We start from the raw sequence: 22958 nt of genomic DNA on the forward strand, positions 1-22958 counted from the left end.
GTGGGAAAAAGGGCACCACAGAGAACCCCTTCTAGAAGCCAGTTAGGGGCTCAAGGACAAATTAAAAGACTTTTGCCACAACCAAGGTTGTCTAGACCAAGAAGTCTAGTGTGAGTTTGTCAGGAGTGTCCCTGTCCCCTTGAGGATCTTTAGCTGACCATCTGGAAGAAGTGAGATTTTTTTTCCCCATAGTAGCCTTAGACTCTCGATAGATTTGCTGTTGCAGAAGCAATTAGTACAACACATTCCAACTAGCATTTATTAGCAAAATAAATCTCACAACCACCAAGCTGAGTCTTCATATATAATACAAACACTCATCTGTGTGTGTATGTATACCAATGTATACACAAGGTGCCAAGTCTCCTCCAGAGCTGAAGATCAGTTTTTTCTGTGTAGACATGGCAACTTTTCTCCTCATTACTTTTGCCTCTCATTTTCAGGCACTCTCAAGATAACATAAATGCTGGTAGACAAGAAGTATTTTAGACTCTTGTTTTCTAAGAAAATTAACAAAACTTAGGAAAAAGTTGCTTTATTGAAAACAATATTGTTTTTATATTTGAAACTTGATTTTAAAATTGGTTTATATTTATTGAAAACAATATTAGTCCTTTATAATTTCGAATTCTGTTTTTACAAGATAATGAACTTCCTTTAAAAAAGTACAGAAAATCATGGCAGCAAAATGGTACCTTTACCGAAGAATAATGCACAGCACACACAAGTATAGAAACCAGACATTTAAAACCACATCTTTTCACATACAGTGGTGCACTGTACATGGAACACAATTAAACAGGCTGACAGCTGAGGGTTACTCATCACTTAGGAGAACTTCCAAAAGAAAGGCAGTCATTGTTTAGTGTTTCAAAACAGTAATGCCTCTACAATTAAACCACAACTGGTTGTTCACTAAGGGATCATGTCCCAGCTCCAGAATAATGAAGCACTGTTAAGTCCAGTCACCTCAATACCAGGGTAAACTACAATAGCAAACAGAGAATTCGAAGTACGTCTGGCTATGTTTCATTGCCCATTAGACGAGTCCTTTCTTCATTATCAAAATCAGGAGCATTTTGCAGGCTGGAACTGGAACTGTTTGCATAAGAAAAAGAACATGAGAGATAACACAAATTTTATATTCCATAGATACTTCTATGCGATACCTACATTATAAGCAAAATAGTACATTACATGCAAAGAGCTACATGGATCACTGGATTTGGTTCCCTGCTACTGCACAGAACCATGTACTGTTCATTCCCATGATCATACAATGGTTCAGAATGAAAGGGACCTTTAAAGGTCAGCTAGTCCAGCTACCTGCCATGGGTAGGAACATCTTAAACTAGACCAAGTTGCTCAGAGCCATGTACAATCTGGGTATGAATGTTTCCAGGGATGAGGCTTCCACTACCTCTCTAGGCAATCTGGACCAGTGCTTTACTACCCTCATAGTAAAAAAACTTTTTCTTCGTATCTAGTCTGAATCTACCTTCTTTCAGTTGTTGGTGAGGATACTAAATAGTACTGGTCCCAAGGCAGACCTCTGAGGGACACCACTCATCACTGGTCTGCATCTGGACATTGAACCGTTGACCACTGTTCTCTGCATGTGACCATCCAACCAATTCCAGCTCACAAACACCCTCCTGGAGGAACCATCAGTTCGGTTTACTCATTCATGCTATGGTCCTGCTGCTGGTATGGAATAGGCATTGCCTGGTTTAGTTGTCTGTTTAGGTCAGTAGGGATTTAGGAAACCATACAGACAAATTATTTAAGCAATATTTTTATTGCTTATCTTATTCATTATTAGGTTGGTAGTGAGGAAAAAATGCAAGCACAGATTTCAAAGGTTTGCTTTATATGACTGCAAGCAAAATAAAGAATAAATATCTCAGCATACCTTTTTCTTATTGCCTCAATGATGTAAAATATTCCAGTTGCAAGACCCTTTGAAGAAACAGCCAGTTACAATTGTAGTAATTATAACAACCTTATGCAGTAGCTCATAACTGCACTAAATATAAAAAAAAAGTGTAATTACTTACACTTAACAGTGGCCATCCTCCTTGGATGGCTGCAGCCCATTCAAAACCCAGCTCTTCATTTAGAAATCCTCCCAGAACTGGACCTACAAATGCCCTGCATCAAATCAAAATCAGGTATTGGCATCCCAAACAAAAAGGGTACGTATCATATTCTTAGAGAACTGTTTTATTGGGTTTTGTGGCCTTCCTTCATAGACTCTTATCTTTGACAACAAAGAGATTTTCTTCCAGAGACCTAACTTTCCTAAAATTCACAGTTAGTACGAATTTTTTATTTGCCAAGGCCCCAGTAAATCCAGTTACCTCCTCATCTGGAAACAGGATCCACATCAGACAGCTGAATGCAGTCTTCTTCAGTAGAGAGACCCCATTAAGGACCATGCTCTAAGAAAATATCTACATTGATCAATTCTATCATAAGAGAAATTCAAAGTCGCATCCCTCTGAACACAAAGTTTCCAAACTTCAAGACAAAGGACTGATGAATATAAGCAGGTGGGGAGGCACATTGTGACAGACACAGTCACTGCAAAGTTGAGCTGTCTGTAACTGCCCTGCACCTTTATGCCTGTCTAGAAAATGCAGGTTATAAAGGTTATGTTGTCTCCTAATGAAAAGTCTTACATGATATGGTCTCTCATGACAGAAAGGCACAAAACTGTGTAAAACTAGAGAGACTTCCTGGAAGCAAGTTACATTATAAAACCAGGCTCGATAGCAGCATAAACCTGGGGTTTGGTACCTTTATAATACCTGTGTCTGTACTGAAATAAACAGGACTGCTAGACAGCTGGAGCTTGGAAAAAAAATGGTGCAAATTTGTGCCACTGAAACATACCTGCAGCCACAGAGGACTACAAGGACAGACAAAAATATCCTGTAAATGGCTGCCAATAGGGGCACTCTGTCACTTCCCACTGAGCAACAACTCTGAAGGGTCACTGAGCCAATAGCACCTTTCACTTGTTTTTGTGACAATGACCCTGATTAATAAACACAGACACACTCTGCTAAGCTGTGCAAACGTAGACCTTACATAGTTGCTGTGGCTGAAAAAGAAGAGAAGATTCTACCCTAAGGTATCCCAAACAACATGAGGAAATGTGGAAAATGGAAAAAGGAAAATAGAATTAGTCAGGAGCAGACACCTACCTCACTCCATGGGGGTGGACTTAGCTTTGTAAAAAAATAAGGTCCACATCTTTCTGTACTGAGCATTAAATATCTTTAGTGACAAGAAAAGTGAGCACACAGAAGTGCAAGCAAACATCCACTTAATCACTACAATTTTTTGATATGCAGAACAGTATGTTTCAAGGAAGACGAGTTCAGAGCATTGTCAAAACAAAAGTTTTACCTTTTGTTGGGTAAAAAAAAAGCTTTGTTTTAACATGTCTATCAGGCACCTGTCAAGCAAGAAACTTTTGAAACAAGGTCAACACTGTGACTGCAATGCAAGGGTTCTGGTTGTAGTGCAGCCAGGTTTCCATGTGGCAAGAATGTGGAACAGCTGAACTCTCACAGCTTAGAAAAAGGGGTACACCTACCCAAGGGACCACATGGCATTGAAGAGCCCAGAAACCAATCCCAGCAGACTCAGACCTTCTTCAAATCCATTCTCACTGCAGAAAGACAGACCAGTTAGAGTTGTACAATACATACTGTGTCTCAGTCTGTAGCCTTTCCCTATAGACTTTTTCCCCTCCTTTTAATTTGCACACCACATAAATAGTTAACAAGCAAAAGTGTCCAGTAGAATGTCTGTCTACCCAGTACATTTTTCTTTGCTGCCTCTCCGGACGATTGCAGTGCTACTCCTCATCTCTGATTTCTCCCAAGTAAGATCACACCATCGCACTAATTCCTCATGTCTCATATGGCAAGTGTGAAACTGTGACAGTGGCTTTTTAGAAGCAAAGACCTTGTTCCAAAAGGAACATAATAATAAGAGTAAATCAAGACCCTTCTAGATCATTACTGAGGTACACATTTACAAAGTTATACTGGGAGGATAATGACTGGGGTGCTCAGTCAGAAAAAACTAAGACAATAGAGTAGTGGAAGCATTTAAGTGTTACTATCTGCCTTTGCCTCAAAAAGGGGTAAAAAAGCCATGCTTCATATTCACCCCTGAAAAACAGTTTCAAGTTCCTAGTGTCAGTAACATGAAAGAAGGTTTGGACTAAGTTACTTACTACGCACATTGCAGGATCTCTGGAAACAAGGGCATAGCACTCATGCCAAGGGAAAAGCCAATCAAAACCAACACTAGCACAAACATCCACAGCTGACTGAAAGAGAGGCATTTACAAGAAGTTAGCTGCTGAAGACTCTTTCCAAGCAAGGACTCCATTTTGACTGAAAGCTGCTATATTAGCTCTCTCAGACTGATCAGCAAACTATGTGTCTTGAAGCCAGTACTAAGACTTGAAAAATCCAGTTCTATGCTTTAAAAAAAAGACTTTGTAAAGGACTATGAAAAACCTGTGCTCAAATTATAAATTTTCTTAGCAAATGCAGTTCATTTTATGAGGCGCATATAGGGAAGAGGTAGACAGATGAGGTTAACTCAGTAATGCCTATGTGCAAGCACCAGACTTGGTTTGTTGCAGAAGTGAAGGATTTTGAAGTTAAAATTTTGTAGCCTAACATATTACAACCAAATAGACTTAGCTAAAGAACCTTAAAAACTTGACTGATTTCTTTTTCTCCCCAGCTCAAATGTGTCACTGCACCAGTTTCAAATCTATGATCTTTAAAAATTAGCAGCCTAGGAGGAGTTGTATGCATTAACAAGCCTATTATCATCTTCAGCAGTGTCTAACCAAGGACAAAAGAACTGTACAGTTGTTTTGTAAATGTAGCAGTGTGTTTTGCTGTGAATTAACTTGAGAAATATGGCATTACAGCATTCAGGTGCAAGAGACATTGTCTTTACTTTGCTAGTGAAAACAAAGCTATAATCTTGTCACTTTTCTCAACAGGCTATATACTGAGAGAAGCAAAATCAGTACTGCTGCACTGCCATGCAAATAAACCCCATAGTTTAAAAACACTGATGAAATAGAAAAATTTGGAAATTAAGACAAAACGAGAACTTTGTTTTGCTGAACTGGAAACGCCACATAACTGGAAAGGAAGGAAAATAAAAAGCAACATTCTTCCTACCATACACATTAACATGAACACAGTAACAGTAGAAAGCAAAAGAATAGGATCTATTTTATGAAGCTGTAAAATCTCCATTTTTAGATGCTTTCACTGTTTTACCTTCCCAGTCTCATGCTAGACATCAAAAAACCACCATGTTTCACGGTCAAAGGTAGAAGTTAAAAACCAAATCTCTTTCATGGTCAGAGCTGCTGATTACAGACTTGTGGACATACATGACCATGGCTGAAAACATCATATAAGGGGACAGGCTCAGGAAGAGGCAGTACCTTTCAATGTGCAGTACAGGAGCAGGTCCTAGCATGAAAAAGCACACTGCTGTCATTAAGTCTCCAGATATCAGCAGCCACTTCCTGATGTACTGTGTAAGAAAAGGAAAAGCTATGCAATTTAAAATTGGGAATTTGTCATGTACATCAAGAAACAATAAATTCATGTTTCCTCACCCCAGATGCCATCACTGGCAGCAGCTTCTTAATACAGAGATTTCAGGATACTGACCAATGGGCATTACTAGTTTGTGTCAGGAAAAAAGGTGTCAGAAAACTGTCACTGTCCTTCAGGCACAGCATTCAAAGTGTAGGTTTTCTTGATCAATTAGCGCTGGCTATCAAACAGGCAGTTTTAGGTGTCCCACTGTCAAAGGCTCTTTCTATGGTGCTGTGAAGAGCTAAAAGACCAGGCTAAAGGATAGGCGGCCAGTGCGCTGATCTGACCTGGATATTGTGCTTTTCAAGAGATAAAGTCAACACAGCTAACCAGAACATCTTTATTCCTCTTCTCAAAAGCTAATAGAATTAGATGTGGTTAAAAGCATGGATAACTGGGACATATTTTCCCACTCTCTATTCCATATTGCGTGGAAAAAGATTGTGCTTAGTCCACTAGAAAAGCTCAGCACACTTCAGCTGCTTGTCTGATGTCCTTTACTGACTTGGGCACTCTTAAATTATCCTGGACCTTGCAAAAGACACCTTCCATGTGGCAGTAATGGGTGGATGTGCAAGGTCTTGAAAGGCAGATCCCTTTACAAGACCAGGCCTACATCCAGGGTTTCAGTATGAGATGCTCTCCATCTTTAAGCAAATGCAGAGAGTGCTTTAGTAACCCTGCACACACAGCAGGGTAGGACTCACCGGCAGTTTGTCGCTTACAAGTCCAAGGAGGGGAGAAGACAGGGAGTAAGAGAGTGCCAAACCAAGGAACACCAAGCCCACATAACCAGCTGGGAGTTTGAACTATGGAAAGGCAGACAAAACAAAAACCAAGACAAACCAGATATGCTACATTCATTGAAGGACAATTCAAGAATTATAAATTAAGTCAAAATACTGAAATGCGTGATTTTAAGCATTTTACTGATACCATACAGAGTTTTTTCAAGTATTTGAAATCATCCAGAGAGCTTCAGTTTCACTGCTTTCAGCAACACTTTTAAGCATGAAGTGGTGGAAACACCTGACACAACTGTACTCATATAAAGCCTAAATAATGTCAGGAGGAAGCACTATGCTATGTCCCCTACACCTGCATGCTGGATTTTAACATTACAATCCGACACACTTGAAACAGACACTTCAGACACTGAAATTTAGATGGATTTAGACTCTACCTCTCCAATCTTTAGTTTTACTTGCATTAGAAAAGCCAAAGTACTGTATTCATCCATTGTTAATCAGCACATCTTAAAAGTAAATAGTGCTATAAAAATCAACTCCAACTTTTCAACCAAAGGGTAATTTTTATGATAATGAATAAGAGGTTTTTTGAAAACACCCTGAGGCCCATATTTTCCTAATGCAGACACACATTTCTGTATTGAAACAGAATGTGAAATGAATCAAAAACATATTAGTTTCTCAAATGAGTGCCTTAACTAAGAGTTAGAAGGTATTCCAAGATGTTTCATGTGGCATAGACTACATAAATATTCACTATTTCCTTTCCATAAGCAAATACATGATAATAACTCTAATTTAGTGGTTAGAATGCCTGCCAAGAGGGCTACAGCCCTTTCACAGCAAGTATCTGCTAGCACAGGGCAGAGGGAAAGCAGAAGAGCCATAGAAGCACACCGATTCTACAGTGGGATAATTTCAGATCCCTCCTGGGAGATCAAAGATGTACATTCACATCTCCACTGATGAAAGAGGTTATCATCAAGTCCCCTCCACCTTGGACAAATGCTGTAAGGACAGACTAGACAGACAAAAAGCAGTACAGCCATCTGTGAAACACTGTGCCTTGGAAAAACAATTAATAAATAAAGCCCTCAAAGACCATTGCTTAATTTTACACAGGAACAGAATCTTAAACTGCTTACTTCAAATCCATTATCTTAAACACTACTGGGAAAATAAATAAATAAGCATTAAATAAATTTAAAAATAAATAAAATGGCATTTGCCTGTTTAAGGAGTGAGTGAAGAAGTCAGCTGACAGGTTACACAGTTGCAATTAATTTAATTTTAGCAATGCTGTAAGAGAATGCAGAGCTGTGACATCACCTTGTGGAAAGCATGGGTTCACATCAAGAGATGTAACACTGTCAGTGACTGTGGCAGCTTTCAAAAATTTGATTTCAGGAAGGAAGAAAAAGGTCCCTTGTTTACAAAAGCTGCTTCTGTGCCCTATTCAGAGAGAGTACTTTGCAGCTGAAAGACATTTAAGTGGAGAAAGTCCAGTTTTAAAGGCTTACATTTCTTCATTCTCAAAGTTATTGAGACCCAGCAGGAAGAGATGGTGCAATGGATATTGACTTGTCAGTACTGTGGAAATCAAATTATTTGGAATTCATACAACTAACAGTTAACTAAAGCAGTGTTAATTGGATAAAGGTCAATTTTGTTTAGGATATTTACATTTATAACCAGTTACTTCCTATTTATTAAGTCTTCACTGCATGTTAGCAGGACTTACCTTCTTTAGGATAAATAGAGACATTGTGGGATCCAAAAAACCTAAGCATGCACTTAGGGAAAATATACTGAGACAGAGTATTAAAACTTTTGGCAGAAGAATAAGCTTCCAAAATGATTCCTTCCTAGGAGACGAATCTGTTTCAATACAAAAGGGGGGGAAACTGCATTATTTTCAGCAGCATAAGCTCATGATTGATCTTCTTGCTTTAGAAAAGAAACAGTATTTCCCTTTTGTTAGTTTGTAACTCCAGTTACACAACAGATGAAAGTCAATAGTAGATTTTTATATGCTATACTATTTTTATAGTAAAAACCAAAATTTGATAGGTGAAGAAGTATACAATTTAGATTCCAACACAACAAATTCCCACCTTGAAAAGAACTAAAGGATGTTCTACTCCAATTATGTGAAAAAAGTGACTTGGATCAGACTCCAGAAGCTGACACTTTTAAAAAGACACTTAAATACATGAGAAGTTAAGGTTTTATGAATGAGGGAGGCAGGTAGAAGGAAGCTTACCATATTTTGGCAATATGCATATATTCACAGGCACCAAAGCCAACACTATGCATCCCAGTGTAATGAAAGGGACCTCATAACCAAATGATTGATACAAGAAGCCACCCAAAGGTGGGCCCAGCACCAGTCCGAGCCCTGTAAAAATTTCAAGGCTGCCCTAAAGGATAAAAAACAAGCAGAAAGGAAGTCAGTGTGTTAAGAAAATACAATGCAACAATAAAAAGCAAACCTCGTGTCTAAGGAGCAGCACAACATAGCCAGGGTAGTGAAAAGCAAGACTAGGACATCGCTTGGACAAGAGCTAATAGTGACCTTCTCAAGCTGGGATAGCAAAAGGAATTCCACAGTTATCTGTGTGATAGCCATGACTTCTCTTGCTTTGCTACAGGGAACCACCTGTACTGCAGCATTCACCACTCTGCTGTCACCTAACAGATCCCAGTCTTGAGGCAAGGCAAATGCTCCAGTGGCAGAAAGCATCCACAGGACAACTCAGGCTGAAGGGATCACCTCCCCCACCTGCCATTACACGCCAGCCTGAGGGAAAGGATCTAAACAAACCTACTCAGATGGGTCATTATCTCATGGGACGAAGTACATGTGCCAAGTTAAAGCTTTCTCTTCATAACCAACTGTTTGGATTCACTCCCTAGGGGTAGGAAAAAATAATGAAATTGCAGTGGGGATAACTCAGATTGTTTTGGTTATAACTTAATAATCTGGTATCTTTTATAAGATACTAATTTGTAAAAGGACAGTAATACAGTTACATCTTGTGCTACAACATCGTAGTCACCACTGTCAATATGCCTCAACACTCAATTAATCAATGCTTACACCACCAGTGAGAGCTGGCAGTAATAACTGCTTACAGATAAAGTTTTGATAACTTCTGTGTGGAGGGCTATGAGCCCTTGGCACAAGAGCCCTCTGCACTCCCTTGGAGGAGAGAAGCCTGAGGGCAAGACGACTTTCCCCAGAGATAAGCAACCTTCCTCAGGTCGTGGTGAGAAAGTGAACCACCCCCAGCATGCCCTGTTTCTATATGGGAATAGCCTGTACCCAGCTGGCTAGTTGGTTTCTACCCCACCCCCTGCCTTTCCCATAAAAAGCCCCTCAAGAGGGAGCCTTGTCCGTGGCCTTCCCTTCACCGGGGCTGCTGGACGGTAAAACCCACCTCTGTGGAATAGCCATATGAGGCTCCTGTCTCTCTGTCCCCGAGTTTGCCTTGGGTGATTTCACAAAGAGCTGAATCACAAGAGCTGGTATCACTTGTAGCAGAGAAATCACTACACCTGCTGAAATCACCTACTGCCCAGGGAGGCCTGCCACTGCCCTGGAAGAGTTGTTCCTTGCAGGATGCTCTCTCTAGGAAGGTCGCAGCACTCCAGGTTGTCCACCCCCGGCTCTCGGGAAGCAATACTTCTGGTACCCAGAAAGATACTATAGGGACTCATCCTCATCTTTAGTGTTACTGATACAAGTCAGAGTGGTCAAATGTCCTGAAAACAGGCAGAATCAGCAATAGCCAAGTTCTTTATCCCTGGTCAGTCTAGAATTGCAACCTTTTCCTTCCCTAGCAAAGAAAATAACTAGTAACGACATATGACTAGTAAGTTTCAAAATTTTCAGATAGATTTGAGACATTCTGATAAACTCTGATTATGTGGAATTGCCATTAACATCACTGCATCCACATAATGCTTTCACTTTTGTTGCTCACCAACCACAAAAAATATTTCATTTGTGAGAGAGACTTTGGTTCAGATAACTTACATGATTTGGGGCTGTACATCATTTAGCTCTTCTAAGTTAATGAAGTGGGGAGGGCATGGGGGGGAAGCTGAGGCATTGCAGTAGTGTGGATCAGAGGACAAGATAAACCTGATACTGTAAGAGAAGTGAGGTTGCTTATGTTCTGAAGTCCATAGTGCCTCCCACAGAGGGATCATATTGACAGATGTTCAACTTCCCACTACAACAAGGCTGATGTGCCTACATTTGATAACTTCCCCATACATTCTCTGGGGTACTCAACAAGTAAAAGGAAGGCTGAAAACTGGTACCAAAATGGTAAAGAGAGGAAAAGTGCTTTTCAGCATCTAGCACTATCAAGAAAGACAATGGAGAACAAAGCTAAAAATGCCTCATCCACTCCTTCAGGCTTTCCAATTTTACCCTAGGATGCACCTCGCTCAAACAATCAGCTCTTTCTTTTGCCTCCTGCCTCAGAACTCACAGTAATAAGAACTGTCCATCATGTCCATTTAAGAACACTAAATCCACATTAATAAATCTGAAGAGGTTTTATTCTCATGCAGAACAATATATTAGAGTGCACAATATGGTAAAAAGACAAACATTTAGAAGTCATCTGTCTTTTTACAGCACCCTTTCTAGATTTCAAACAAAGGCAGCTGCCAAGCCACAGCTGTGAAGCATTTCTGATGGTGGTCTTGAGATGACCCTCACCACCACATACCATTTTCAGCCATGCATCGTGGTTACTGTGCTGCCATACCAGAATTTCTTCTTTTTAATTCTGATTATAAAATGTGTAGCTAAGTCCCTTTAAATCTACTTTACTTACCTATTTAAATTACATTTTAAAATTTGCAAATAGGAAATCTTAACCTTACTGACTGAATAAATCCAAAACATGATTACAATATAAAAGCTGCTCTCCAATTAAAATGCCAGCTAATCATTGCTGATACAATTTAGTAGGTTTTTTCTAGTTAGAAGGACATATTTTTACAGATGCTAATTTATAGAAGCAATTAAACAGCTTAACAACAATATTAATAAAGGCAGCAACTCTTCAAATTTTATTTAATGCTCCCAAGTAAGTTCTCAACATTTGTTCACTCATTAAAATTTAACCCAGTTATTTCTGCAAGTTTGTATTTGGACTGAAAACAGAATTTATTGAAAAACAGAAAGACAAAGCAGCATTTTATTAAACACGAAACTTTTCTTCCTAACACCATAAAACTCCAGTTAAGTAAGGGTAATATCTCTGGTTGAAATGAATTGTTGATGAGCAGAAATACTGCCCTCCAGATTTCAAGACGTTCTAGCTCTCATCTTCTCATACATAACTATAATCAGCAGATTAGAAAAATTAAGCCAAAATAGTTTCCAGTTTTGCAGCTTTCAGTCATTTAAATCAACACTATTTGAATTAATTTATCATTTTTTAAAATCAATTCACATGGATCCTTACTATCCAGGTAGCAGTAGTCACTAAAACCTGTACTAGTATTTTATTAGTATTTTGTTTGATTTTCACTGAAGAGATAACTACTGCCACTAATGGTCAGCTGTCTTCAAAGCACAAGCAACCAACATATACTGCTTAATTTATATTTAACCAGAGTTGTGCTAAGGTCTAAACTCATTCTAGGGTTGTGATTCTAGATTACAAACAAAACATGACGTGATGGTTTCAAATAAGCCTGCATATGAGACAACCGATTTTTCTCCTCCTGCTTTCAGGCTGCCTACTGGCAATTTGTCATATTGCTGGTACTCAGCTCTAACACTGCTTTTTGAACTTACCAGGACAGTAGCTATATTAGTGGGAAATGCCTTTGCAAGAATTGAGAACGATGCTGTAATTGCTGCTGCAAAGCCTGTTGCATCCATTGCTCTTACTAAAAAGCAGAAACCTATGAACATTGGTCCACTTGGCACCTTGTCCAGCATTCTGGAAAAGAAAAATCCCAACACAAAATTGGACTTCTGTCCGGATGGAAGAAGCCATCTACTAAAGGACCTAGAGCATCATTTCTTACTCATTAAAGGACACAGTTACAAGACACTCAATGCTTTCTATTACCACTTATCTTTGAACCACATCAGTGAAATCACTAAAACTCTACCAAACTATTCTGGCAGCATTCTCCTTTTCCCCTTTGTTTGGCAGTGAAAAGAGCATGAAAAACTCCAATGCCACCTTTGTTGTATTTCACAGCTTTTCCAAGCACCTGTGCAAGGAGTCTGACGCACTGTGTTAGAACTAACTAATAAGAGATTCCTTCATTGTTAATAAAGCCTTTATTTTGCTAAATTGAGTGACTTAGTCTCTTCACCTGCCAGGCAAAGCTTCCCATTTAAGCCAAATAGTTTTAAGAAAAGAATAATTAAAACATTATGCAGAAATAGTTCTCTTATTGCTGCACTTTGACAGGCCTCTCACTGTCCATGAACTGTAGTAGTTATTTAAATACACAGAACCTACCTCCTCTGCTTTCAAAGTAGTAAACAGACTCTGAAACCTAGTGAAAGGGAGAAGTGTTCATTCTGCTTTACAAGGGGTAAATAAAAATTAAAGATGCAAGAAGTTAGATGACCTAACCAACATACAAAAGATGCCCAAGGGTTTCTACGCTTGTGTCCATCTTTTCGTATGGATTAAAACGATCAGAAGACAAATGCAACAACACCAAGCAACAGAAATTACTTACCCAAACAGAATAGTCACACATCCTGAAACAAACATCCCTGCCACAAATATGAATTTTGCTCCAATTTGTGAAAGCTGAAAAATTAAATACCATTTTTACATGTTAGTATTCCAAGGAAAGATCAAAAATTTTCAACATACGTTACTGTTAAGAAATCCCAAAATTATGGGAACTTTATAGCACCTGTAGCTAAAAGATCTGGAAACACTGTTCCTGCTGGTGTGGCTCCATTCAATACTGAACCTAAAAATACTCTGAACAGTTAAGTGACTTAACCCAGTTTTAGAAAGGTAAGACAGTGCTGCAGTTAACTATTTCACAGCAGCATGCTGCAGCTTCTGCAGAGCAGCAGGTTACAGGAGCATTCATCACTACAAACAAGCAGAAAGCTTGTTTCCAAAGCTCCCCTCCAGCACCATCACTGAGGCAAGGCCAGCAATACCTGTCATGTATCCAGCTAGGCAGAGTCAATGCAAGCTGATTTTTAAGCAAATTTATTACAACCCTTAGCAGCACAAAGCTTTGGCATGGGAAGCATGGCAGTTTCAGGCCTCTCCATTCATTATCAGGGAAGACCCCATCTTTCTTCATTTCAGACTCTATCACCAGAGCAAGGGACAATGTGAGGCATACCATAAAGCAAACTCAATCCTGCAACAATGTACAACTGAGCTTCTAATTCCATGATGCAACTTCCCCTAAGGACAGTAGGCATTTCAGGCTCCTTTTGTGTTCAGGCCTGGACGAAGTCCCTGCCTTTCAGCCATTATCACTAAAGCCCCTATTTTGCTGAGTTTCACTGAAACCCTCACGATCTCTGATTGCTGCATTGCCCACATCTATTGATGCTCACTTCGGCTGTCTGCAGTGAGGATGGCACACTCACTCTCTCCCCTGTGAAGTACCTGGTGAGGCTTGTGCCATAGCTGAATGCCACTACAGGCATGAAGACTTGGATTTAGTAATGGCACGTGTGTGACACTTTACGAGCCACCTCAGCACCAGAGAAAAGCACTCACCATAGGGTCAGCAAAGAGGCTGCCAAGCCAAAGACAGAGACAATTCTGACTCTGCAATAGCCCCAGCTTAGGGAATGATCCTGAGCAGCCCTAGCCAATAAGGCATAGACAGCAGTGCCCCAGCACACAAACAAACAATCAAACATTTCTATAGTTTGTGATTTCTCCAACATGAGAAAAAACCTGAATCTGTGGGAAAACTCAAATTACAAGAACTGGAGACATTTATCTCACATTACTATAGAATGAAGTTGGAAGTTCAGGAAACTGAGTTAAGCAGCAGAGAGTCATAACAGGAGGAAACGCTAAAAAAAAGAGACAACATACCAGGAAAGAAGAAGAGGTGCAGCTAACCAAAGAAAAAACAAAACAAAAACAAAACACCTTAAGAATGTCGCCAAAGGCAAACAGAATATATAAGTAAGTGCAACAAATAAAATGGGGGTAGGAGAAAGGAGGTCATAGAAAGCAGAATTGATCAGCAGATTATGCTAAAGCAAACAGAAGAGTTAACCAGATAAACAAAACAGTTACATGTCCATCGCCCTATGCTGCCCTCAGGAACAACAGAAGAGTACTGACAAGACTTAGATCACGTTCAGACTGACTGGCCAGACTCCAGTTACTGCAGACACAAACTTGCAGGAGCGCTAGTGAAGAGACATCTCTTTGCTCAGCGTTGCAGAACTGTCTTCATGTACCAACCTGTGTCATCACAGAAAAAAGTTACAGCTTCAATTATACTTACATAGTTTCCCAATATTAAAGAAGTCAAGAAATTGAACAAAGCAAAACATCCAAAAATCAGGCCAACAATGGTGTTACTGGCACCTTTTTTTTCTGCCTGCAAAAAAGATCACAACCATGTAAAGATATAGTCAAATTCTTGAGATGAGTAACATTCATGCCTTGCACATTTGAATCTTTTTGTCTATTAATGCAGTTAGAAAACAATTTCCTTTCTCAAAGGCAGTAGGGGCTCATAAGGTAACAATACAATTTAAAGACACGTTGTGCTTCTAATACATAATCAAGGGAAAAGCAATATTAATTTGTCAGTGAATGGAAACATTATGTTATTTGCTGATCAGGAGGCCAGACTATGTAAAGTTGCCTTCAATTGGTGTGCAAGGGCACTAGCTACAAATATTTGATCCCTTGCACAGTGAGAGGGCAGTAAACGGACATATCTGTTATCTTCACTGTATCATGCCGCCCCGTAACAAGCACCAGACAATTTTTTACTTATTTGTCTGGCCAAATATACTCACTTGGGCACAAGTAATACATAGGAATATTTAGACAAAAAAGTATTTCTTTGTAAATACTTGGTAACAGTTTGGTCATGAGAGAAATGGACTTCTGCTACAAAGGCACCAGGACCATCTTTTTCATCCTATATTTAAACATTGTATTCATTCAACATAAACAGAGATTCTTTTTGTCCCCTTCCTAGGCCAGGAAGTTAGTACAGTTAATGATGGCCCAGAATGAGTTAACAGAGGTAGCTATGAATAAAAAGTCATGGAGTGGCTAGGGCACAGGAATGCAAGTCAGGACATTGGCAGAGTTTAATCTGAGCACTACAAAACTACTATGCAATGCAGAGCAAAAAATTATTTCACTTCACCAAGAATCCACTTTGACTTCTATCTCACCTCATTAGTTTGCTGTCTCCTCTGCAGTCACAGGGAGGATTAGTCCGTGGACAAGATCCAGGCCACCATTTTATGCACTCTATCTACACCGGCATCACACTATCACTGAATTCCCACAACTGAAAAGTCTTAACTCAGAAATTACAGCCAGCCATAAATGTCCCATGGAGTTCAAGATATTTCTAAAAGCTTCAACATGCAGAAAAGTAATGTAGAGAGTAGCTAAGTTGTTGGTTTACCTCTGAAGGGAAAAAGGGTCCCAGGATTGAGAAGCATATCATTGAACTGAAGTTTATAGAAGCTGTCGCAACTACTGTAAAAAGCTGGTCTCTGGTAAGCCGTCTTGGTTCCTCACCAACTGCTTCTGACACGCCATCATCTAAAAACACAAAATAAAAATAATAACAAAGTATTATAAGCTGATTTATAGGGGAACTATTTACAAATCGGGTTGGAAAATTAAAACCCCCCCAAAACCTGTATCCCCCGGCTCCGAGAACTGAGCGAAGCCGTGCTGCCTTTTGCCCCGTGCAGGAGCGCAGAGCTGGCCGTGGCGCGGGTGCCGGCAGCCGCCCCTCAGCCCACTCGGAAGGTGCTGGGGCTGCAGCCGGAGCTGCCCCGCTGGGCTCCCGGCCCGGCCCCGCGCCGTGCGCGCTCCTCCTCAGCGGGACAGCTCCCTGCGCTCCCTGCGCTCCCTGCGCTCCCTGCGCTCCCGTTCCCGCTCCCGGCTCGGCCGCAGCCCGCGGTGGAGCAGCTGCCCCCGCCCCGGGCCGTGCCGCCGGAGGAACGCGAGGCGCCCCCGCCTCGCACCTTGGGGCTGCTCGCCGCCAGCCGCCCGGCTGCCCATGGGAACGCAGCGGCACCTCCTGCCGCCCGTGTGGCAGCGGCCGCGGGGTCAGCCAGCACCGGGCCCAGCCCCAGCCCGGCCTCCGGCACTGAGCATGCCCGGCCTGCGGGAGCGGCCGCCGCGCCCCGGGCCCGGAGCTGCCGCCGGGGCTGCCCACGCGGGCCGGGAGAGCGCCGGGCGTGCGGCGGTCCGAGAACAACCTGCCGGGTGCCGGGGTGCGCTGCGCACCTGGCCCAGGGAACGCACACCTGGCTCAGGGTATTCACGATACACTGTTAAGATTGGTAGACTAAGCAGGATCGCCGGTTATTACACAGCCTCCAGCAAATTGCGGGACTCATGAAACAGAGACACAACGGCTTAACGACAACGTTGTCACAAGAATTAATAGCTGTAAACTGGCCAGGAGTAAATTCAAGCTGGAGATGAGGAAGAGGTGTAATAATCAGTGTATTTGGCACATGTTCCTATCCGCAGGGTGGGAAAGTAAGCAAGGAGACGAGGTGTGAGCTGAGGATCACTTCCAAACATAATAATAAGAGACAGACTGCCTGTTGCTTGAAGAGAAAAAGCAGTAATTACATCTTAAAAGCACTATTTTAACTAAGCTATCAGTATTCTATCTAGTCACTAGTTACAGTATTAAGATGCTTAAAAAGGACATTTCAGAACAAATGTTGCCATGTACCTAACTTTAGAATCTCACATTCTACATGACAGGAAAAAAGCAGAACTACTTTCTTACCACAAGATTAGGAAACTTAAAAGCTATTTAGCAGCCACAAACATGTAACATGTTCCTTTGCTGAAGCCTATTTTGACAATATATTTTGTGTGGCATATATTATGGGTATTGAAAAGTCCCTAAGAACTACTGTGATATTTTCCTGTCTGCCTCTAGAAAAAGACATAAACGTAAATCCTTTCCATAGATATTGCTTCTTGAGCAGCCTTACCTCCCTTCCACAAAAAAAAAAAAAAAAAAAAAAAAAAAAAGAGGAAGAGCACTTGCAAGTCATCATGAGTTCACAAAAGGATAATAACAAAAACATCATATATGCAAAGTATGACACACAAATAGAGTGAATAAGAGAAACTTGTAGAGAAAGATTAAAATCGTGGCAAGAGATTAAAGCATTCATTTTTGTGGCTAGAGATGCAGTCAACTATGTTCAGGAGATGAAAGAGTTCTTACTCCAACTACTTGCTCTTTCCAGCCTAGACTCTTAACTCTACAGCTTCCAGCTACTTTCAAAACCCAATCCTCCTCTCATTAATAATTACATGTGAGTAATCCAACAAAGCCCATGGAGTGAGATTTCCACAAAGTCAGTGTGCGCAGAAGGCTGAAGTGTGGGAGGTAGCAGTGATGCATGACTCCAATAATGAAACATGGCTAGGAACTTCCTTACTCATGCACTGCTAATTATTGCCAAAAGAAACTTGTTGATAGAACACACTTGTTAATTCTTCACATATTCTTAGTAACCTACCATTGTGGTTTAACACCAGCCAGCAACTCAGCCCCACACATCCTCTCATTCACTCCCTCCCAGTGGGATTGGACAAAGAATAAGAAGAGTAAAAGTTAGAAAACCTATGTGTTGAGATAAAGACAGTTTAACTGGTGAAGCAAGAGCTATGCACGCAAGCAAAGCAAAACAAGGAATTTCTTCACCAGTTCCCATGGGCAGGCAGGTGTTCAGCAATGTCCAGGAATGCAGGGCTCCATCACATTTAACCATTACTTGGGAAGACAATGCCATCACTCCAAATGTCCCCCACTTTCTTCTCCTTCCCCCAGCTCTACATATGGTGAGCAGGACACCATACAGTATGGGATATCCCTGTGGTCAGTTGGGGTCAGCTGTCCCAGCTGAATCCCCCCCAGCTCCTTGTGCATCCCCAGCCTCCTCACTGTTGCAGTGGGCTGAGAAGCAGAAAAGGTTCTGTGCAAGCTCTGCTCAGCAGTAACTAAAACATCACTGTGTTATCAACACTGTTTTCAGCACAAATCCAAAACACAGCCCCATAGCAGCTACAGTGAAGACAAATAACGCTACCCCAGCCAAAACTAGTACAGCAAAAATACTTGCTAACCTTTGCACCAGGACCTGTTACCAGCCTATTACAACAGTTTATCAAGTCTAACAAAAATATATATTTTTTAAAAGCATACAAGCCTTTCTTGCTTATGTCACATCTGCAACAACTTTAATAAAATGTATTTTTTTTTTCAGATCCCAAACTGTATGTAGAATTCAAGGCTTAGAGCACTAGTTCTCTATAACTACTAGACATAGAGTCAAATTCATGGCTTATGTTCACAAGGTGAAAACATATTAAGGACAATTGCTTTAAGACTGGCTTCCTTCTTGGATATCCAGGACATTATGAAATACTCAGCACATGTGGGAATACATATTCCTTATTATTGCTCTGTATAGTTGTAGAGATCTTAGAAAGGCTTTTGCATTGCAATCAAGAAATCCTTAGTGCATATTTACATCATATTAATATTTTTTTGTCAGCAGCTGCACAATGTTATTGGGAAATAGTTTAAAATTAATCTAACGTGACCACATGATAACCACATCCTTTGAACATCTAATGCAAAATCTGTGGAAGGCAACAGAAACCAGCAAGCTGTTTTGCTCAGTTATCATGAATCAAGGCCTTACTTAATTTCAAATTGGTATTGAAATACCATAGCTTGTCCTCTCTCTGAGACTCCAGAACAGTCTTTCCATAATTCCTCCAAGCACTTGAAACTTGACACAGACATCTCTTGCACATGGGTGGCTGCTTTTTTCTGCACCTGGAGGCACTCGGAAATACATATCTCTCCCCTCTGGGCTGGTGAGCAGCACTACTGTGGATATAGAACAAGAAGACTTCCAGCTTGATTTTCCACAAGACTGAGAAATCATTTCTGTTTTGCAAGGAAAATGAAATAATTCTTCCTATGACATTTACTCATTGCACATGCCTGTGTTTTGTATTTCTAGAGACAGATGTCAGATGAAAGTACGTTTTTGCAAGGATTGTTCAGAACTGAAATTCAGAACTGATTGTTCAGTTTAGCAATGTCATGGACCTCTCTTGGGAGTTTGCAATACCTGATACTTTCATCTGCCTATGTGGCTGCCTCACCACACTGTGCCACTGTCTGTACTGCTCATTACTCAGTTCCTGAGTCTCCACAATTTACAATATGGCACTTAAACTACCCTTGAAGTCTGACATTTTGAAGAAAATATGGGTTGTGGTTGCCAGGGTGAGATAAAGGGAAAGGTAAAGGTTACCAGAGCAAAAGACAAGGAGAGAAATATATAATGGGGAAAAGGAGCAGGAAGAGGATCGCTGAGACAACAGTGAACTATTATAGCCTCACTGCAGTACTGCTCTTCTGAAAAAGTCCCCAAGTTCAGTTCCCATTTTGATCAGAGTGGAAAAAAAGAGGAAGGCTGCCAGCCTGGAAAGGGAGACAGTCAGGGAGAGTCAAGGAGCTGAATGGCAAGCACAAAGGGTAGTAGCTATAATCAAGGGATTTTTAAATATATGCAGCAAGAGTCCAAATGGATCACTCAGAACAGCAGGCTGGAGAGAATCAAAATTCTTGAATGCCATGTGACAGTAGCTTGTCTTCCTCTCCCCAAATCCAAGTTTATAGGTAGCATGTTATGCTGTTTATAATATAACCAAATTGTGAGAGGACCAAGTTCCTCTTCTGGGGCTAGCTGCTCAGTGAAGCTGCAGGTCAGTGTCTGCACTGACACCACCTCAGCCCTTTAGAACCCAGGCAGGCTCTTGCCCTGCATCTGGCAGCTCCTCATTTTCTAGCACTCTGGTTACACCACTCACCCAACCTCAAGTGCACTAGAAGTACTTTTAGCACAGGACGGCAATCCTTGGCTTAAACATGTCATTCCCCATGGCTGTATGCTGGCATTTGAACTGCAGGGTGCTCAGTGAACATAACTCCAAGGGAAAATGCAGAGCTTAAGAAACTAGCTACTCCTTCTAGGAATATGAGCAGAAAGGTGGAGCAGGTGGAGTAGTGCCAACAGTATGCAAAACACCCACATGATTGCTAAGCTCACACTGTGCAGTGAAGCAGACCTTCCAACAGGATCACACACTTCCATTAGTTATTACACACAAATAACATGCTCCTACTAGGCTATACCAACATTTCCACACAGAGTTCAGTGTCAGTGAAAACCTCCTCTCTACACATACATAGCTTTTATCTCAGCACAGCTTTGTTTTCTTGCAACTGTGCAAGGAAAACTGCTTTTGAATGTTCTGCTGCTAGAACAAACTATACTTTGACTGTTATTATCATTTTTGCTGTAACACAAAGCTTTCAGACATGCATACTTCCATCTCCTGGGCTGAATGTGTATAGCTCTTCCTAGAGATACTGATGTGTCTTAGGCTGCATACAGACTTCTTATCCTTTCAAGACCTTTAGAGGAGATAATGGTATATTGTTCCATTCAGTACAAAAACTACTCTATAGATAAGGTGCCTTTGGGGCTTTTCAAGGGCACAAGAAGATTAAATGATGGATGGATATAGGGAAAAACATTCTCCCCTGAAGAGATGGGGAAAAAAGTGGGCAGTATAATTTGTGTGTGCTTGCATGCTTTCTGGGGTCTGAGCAGAATAAAAGAAATTACATGTTCGCACTTCTTGCGGACGAAGGAGGGAAGAAGCGAGGACCACATGTCTCAGAGGAGCTGCTAAATTAGAGTATCTGTGTTGGGACTGCAGTGGTTGCAACCCACTGGGGTATTGCAACAGGAGCTGCAGTTCAGAGTTTCAAGCAAGATACGGCAGGGCTGGAGGTGCCAAACGCACCTCAGAGGCTGCCCGCGTTAGCAGTGGGCAGCGTCGTTCCTACCCATTTTGTCCTTGGTAGCTCTGCTTGCAGGGAGAGGAGAGCCTCTGTACTGTGCTTCTCTCTCCGTGATTTTCTCAGAGGTTGGCTTCTGCCCCTTCTAGATCTCTGTAATGCAAATGTGTGTGACTGCCTCAGAGTTGACATAAGCTGTGTCTCAGCTGGAGCCTGGAATTCCTGCAGCCCCCAGCCAGGCCTTTCCCCCAGGCAGGCTCTGAAAGGCTGTGCTGCCTGAGCTGCAGGCAAGCGGGGTGGCACCGAGACGGCTGAGCAGGTTCCACTTTCCCTCTCTGTCCTCCCCTGCCCTGCCCAGCTCTGGTGAGTCGCTTTGTGCACAGTGTCTCTTCCCTACCTGGATTTAGCCTACATCCTGCTGCTTGGCAACACCAGGAAGATTTAAGAAGAACATATTGTGGAAAAGGTGGCTGACAATGCTGGTGACAAATGTGTTTGATTGCATTAGCCACAAACCATGGCTATTGATATTTGTTACCTATTTCTCTTATACTTTGTCACTCTGTACTTTTTACAAAGATGGTGACATGTAGCGTCCCCAACAGTCAAGTCATCCAGTCTGAGGCAGCTGGGATGGACAGAGCCCCGTGTCAGACTGACAGCACCCACACAAGGAACACGTTTCAACGCGGTGGCTGTGATGACCTCTCAATCAGCTGAATCACCCGTGTGTGTGAGCCCCTGGCAGGAACAGGGGTGAGCAGTCGTACTTGTGAGCTTTCCGAGCTACAGCTCAGTGCTGCGACCCGCTGGCAGAGGAGGGAATTAAGGTGTGTTCCCCATGCTCCTCCCCATCTCTTGGCCATCAGCGACAGAGGAACAGTGCCAGGCGAGGCCGGACTGCTTTGGCAGCACCAGGTGTACTTCCTTCTCTAAGGAAGCAGCCCAGGTGACCCCTGTCCAGCTGTCGCAGTTAGTTTTCCCCCCGGAGGCTGCTCCCCCAAATCAAATGGATGCTTTAAGCACTTAAAAGTGGTTTTTTCATTAAAAGAACAATGTTCCTTTTTAAGGAGCCTCTTGGGTGATAGTTTTCCTTCGGAGACTTAACCTGCACCACTCTTTCCCTGCAAAATAACAAACCGACTTTCTTGCGAAGCTTTACTTAATCCTGATTGAAGATCCTGCTGTGGCTGCAGGCTGGGGTCAAGTCATTGATAACAGCAGAGGTACCTCCCATAGAGTATTTGTTTGACAAAGCCAATTTGCAGTTGTTGCTTACAGCGATTCACTTTCATCCGCTAATTGCTGTTGCACACCACTTCCCAATTCGCGGTTCCAAACGCGCACAAATCTCCCAGGCACACGGGACGAGCACGCTGATGATCAGGCACCGCGGCGGGCAGCCCCGGCGCGCGCAGGCGCGCAGGTCGGGGTC

At 41.8% G+C, this 22958-nt stretch overlaps 1 protein-coding gene across 3 annotated transcripts; it reads right to left on the bottom strand.

Moving 5' to 3' along the window:
* Window positions 1-245: 245 nt before the first annotated feature.
* SLC18B1 (solute carrier family 18 member B1) lies at window positions 246-22901 on the bottom strand. Of its 3 annotated transcripts, none has more exons than XM_042016337.1 (14): window positions 22803-22901; window positions 16055-16194; window positions 14906-15001; window positions 13139-13212; window positions 12231-12378; window positions 8670-8826; window positions 8148-8284; window positions 6365-6466; window positions 5498-5589; window positions 4253-4348; window positions 3605-3679; window positions 2058-2151; window positions 1913-1959; window positions 246-1098 (listed from the first exon to the last, which is right to left on the bottom strand). In XM_042016337.1, the coding sequence occupies exons 1-14, from the start codon at window positions 22816-22818 to the stop codon at window positions 1023-1025; spliced, it is 1350 nt and encodes a 449-aa protein (XP_041872271.1). In that variant the 5' UTR covers window positions 22819-22901; the 3' UTR covers window positions 246-1022. The 3 variants fall into 3 exon arrangements, with proteins under 3 accessions (XP_041872271.1, XP_041872270.1, XP_041872272.1); XM_042016336.1 differs by lacking the exon at window positions 22803-22901 and adding an exon at window positions 16626-16746; XM_042016338.1 differs by lacking the exons at window positions 1913-1959; window positions 22803-22901 and adding an exon at window positions 16626-16748.
* Window positions 22902-22958: the final 57 nt, after the last annotated feature.

This window comes from Corvus kubaryi, unplaced genomic scaffold (genome assembly GCF_017639235.1).
Source record: "Corvus kubaryi isolate FWS band 111438036 unplaced genomic scaffold, C.kubaryi_AGA036_p1.0 split3-73, whole genome shotgun sequence".
In the NCBI taxonomy this organism is placed as follows: Eukaryota; Metazoa; Chordata; class Aves; order Passeriformes; family Corvidae; genus Corvus; species Corvus kubaryi.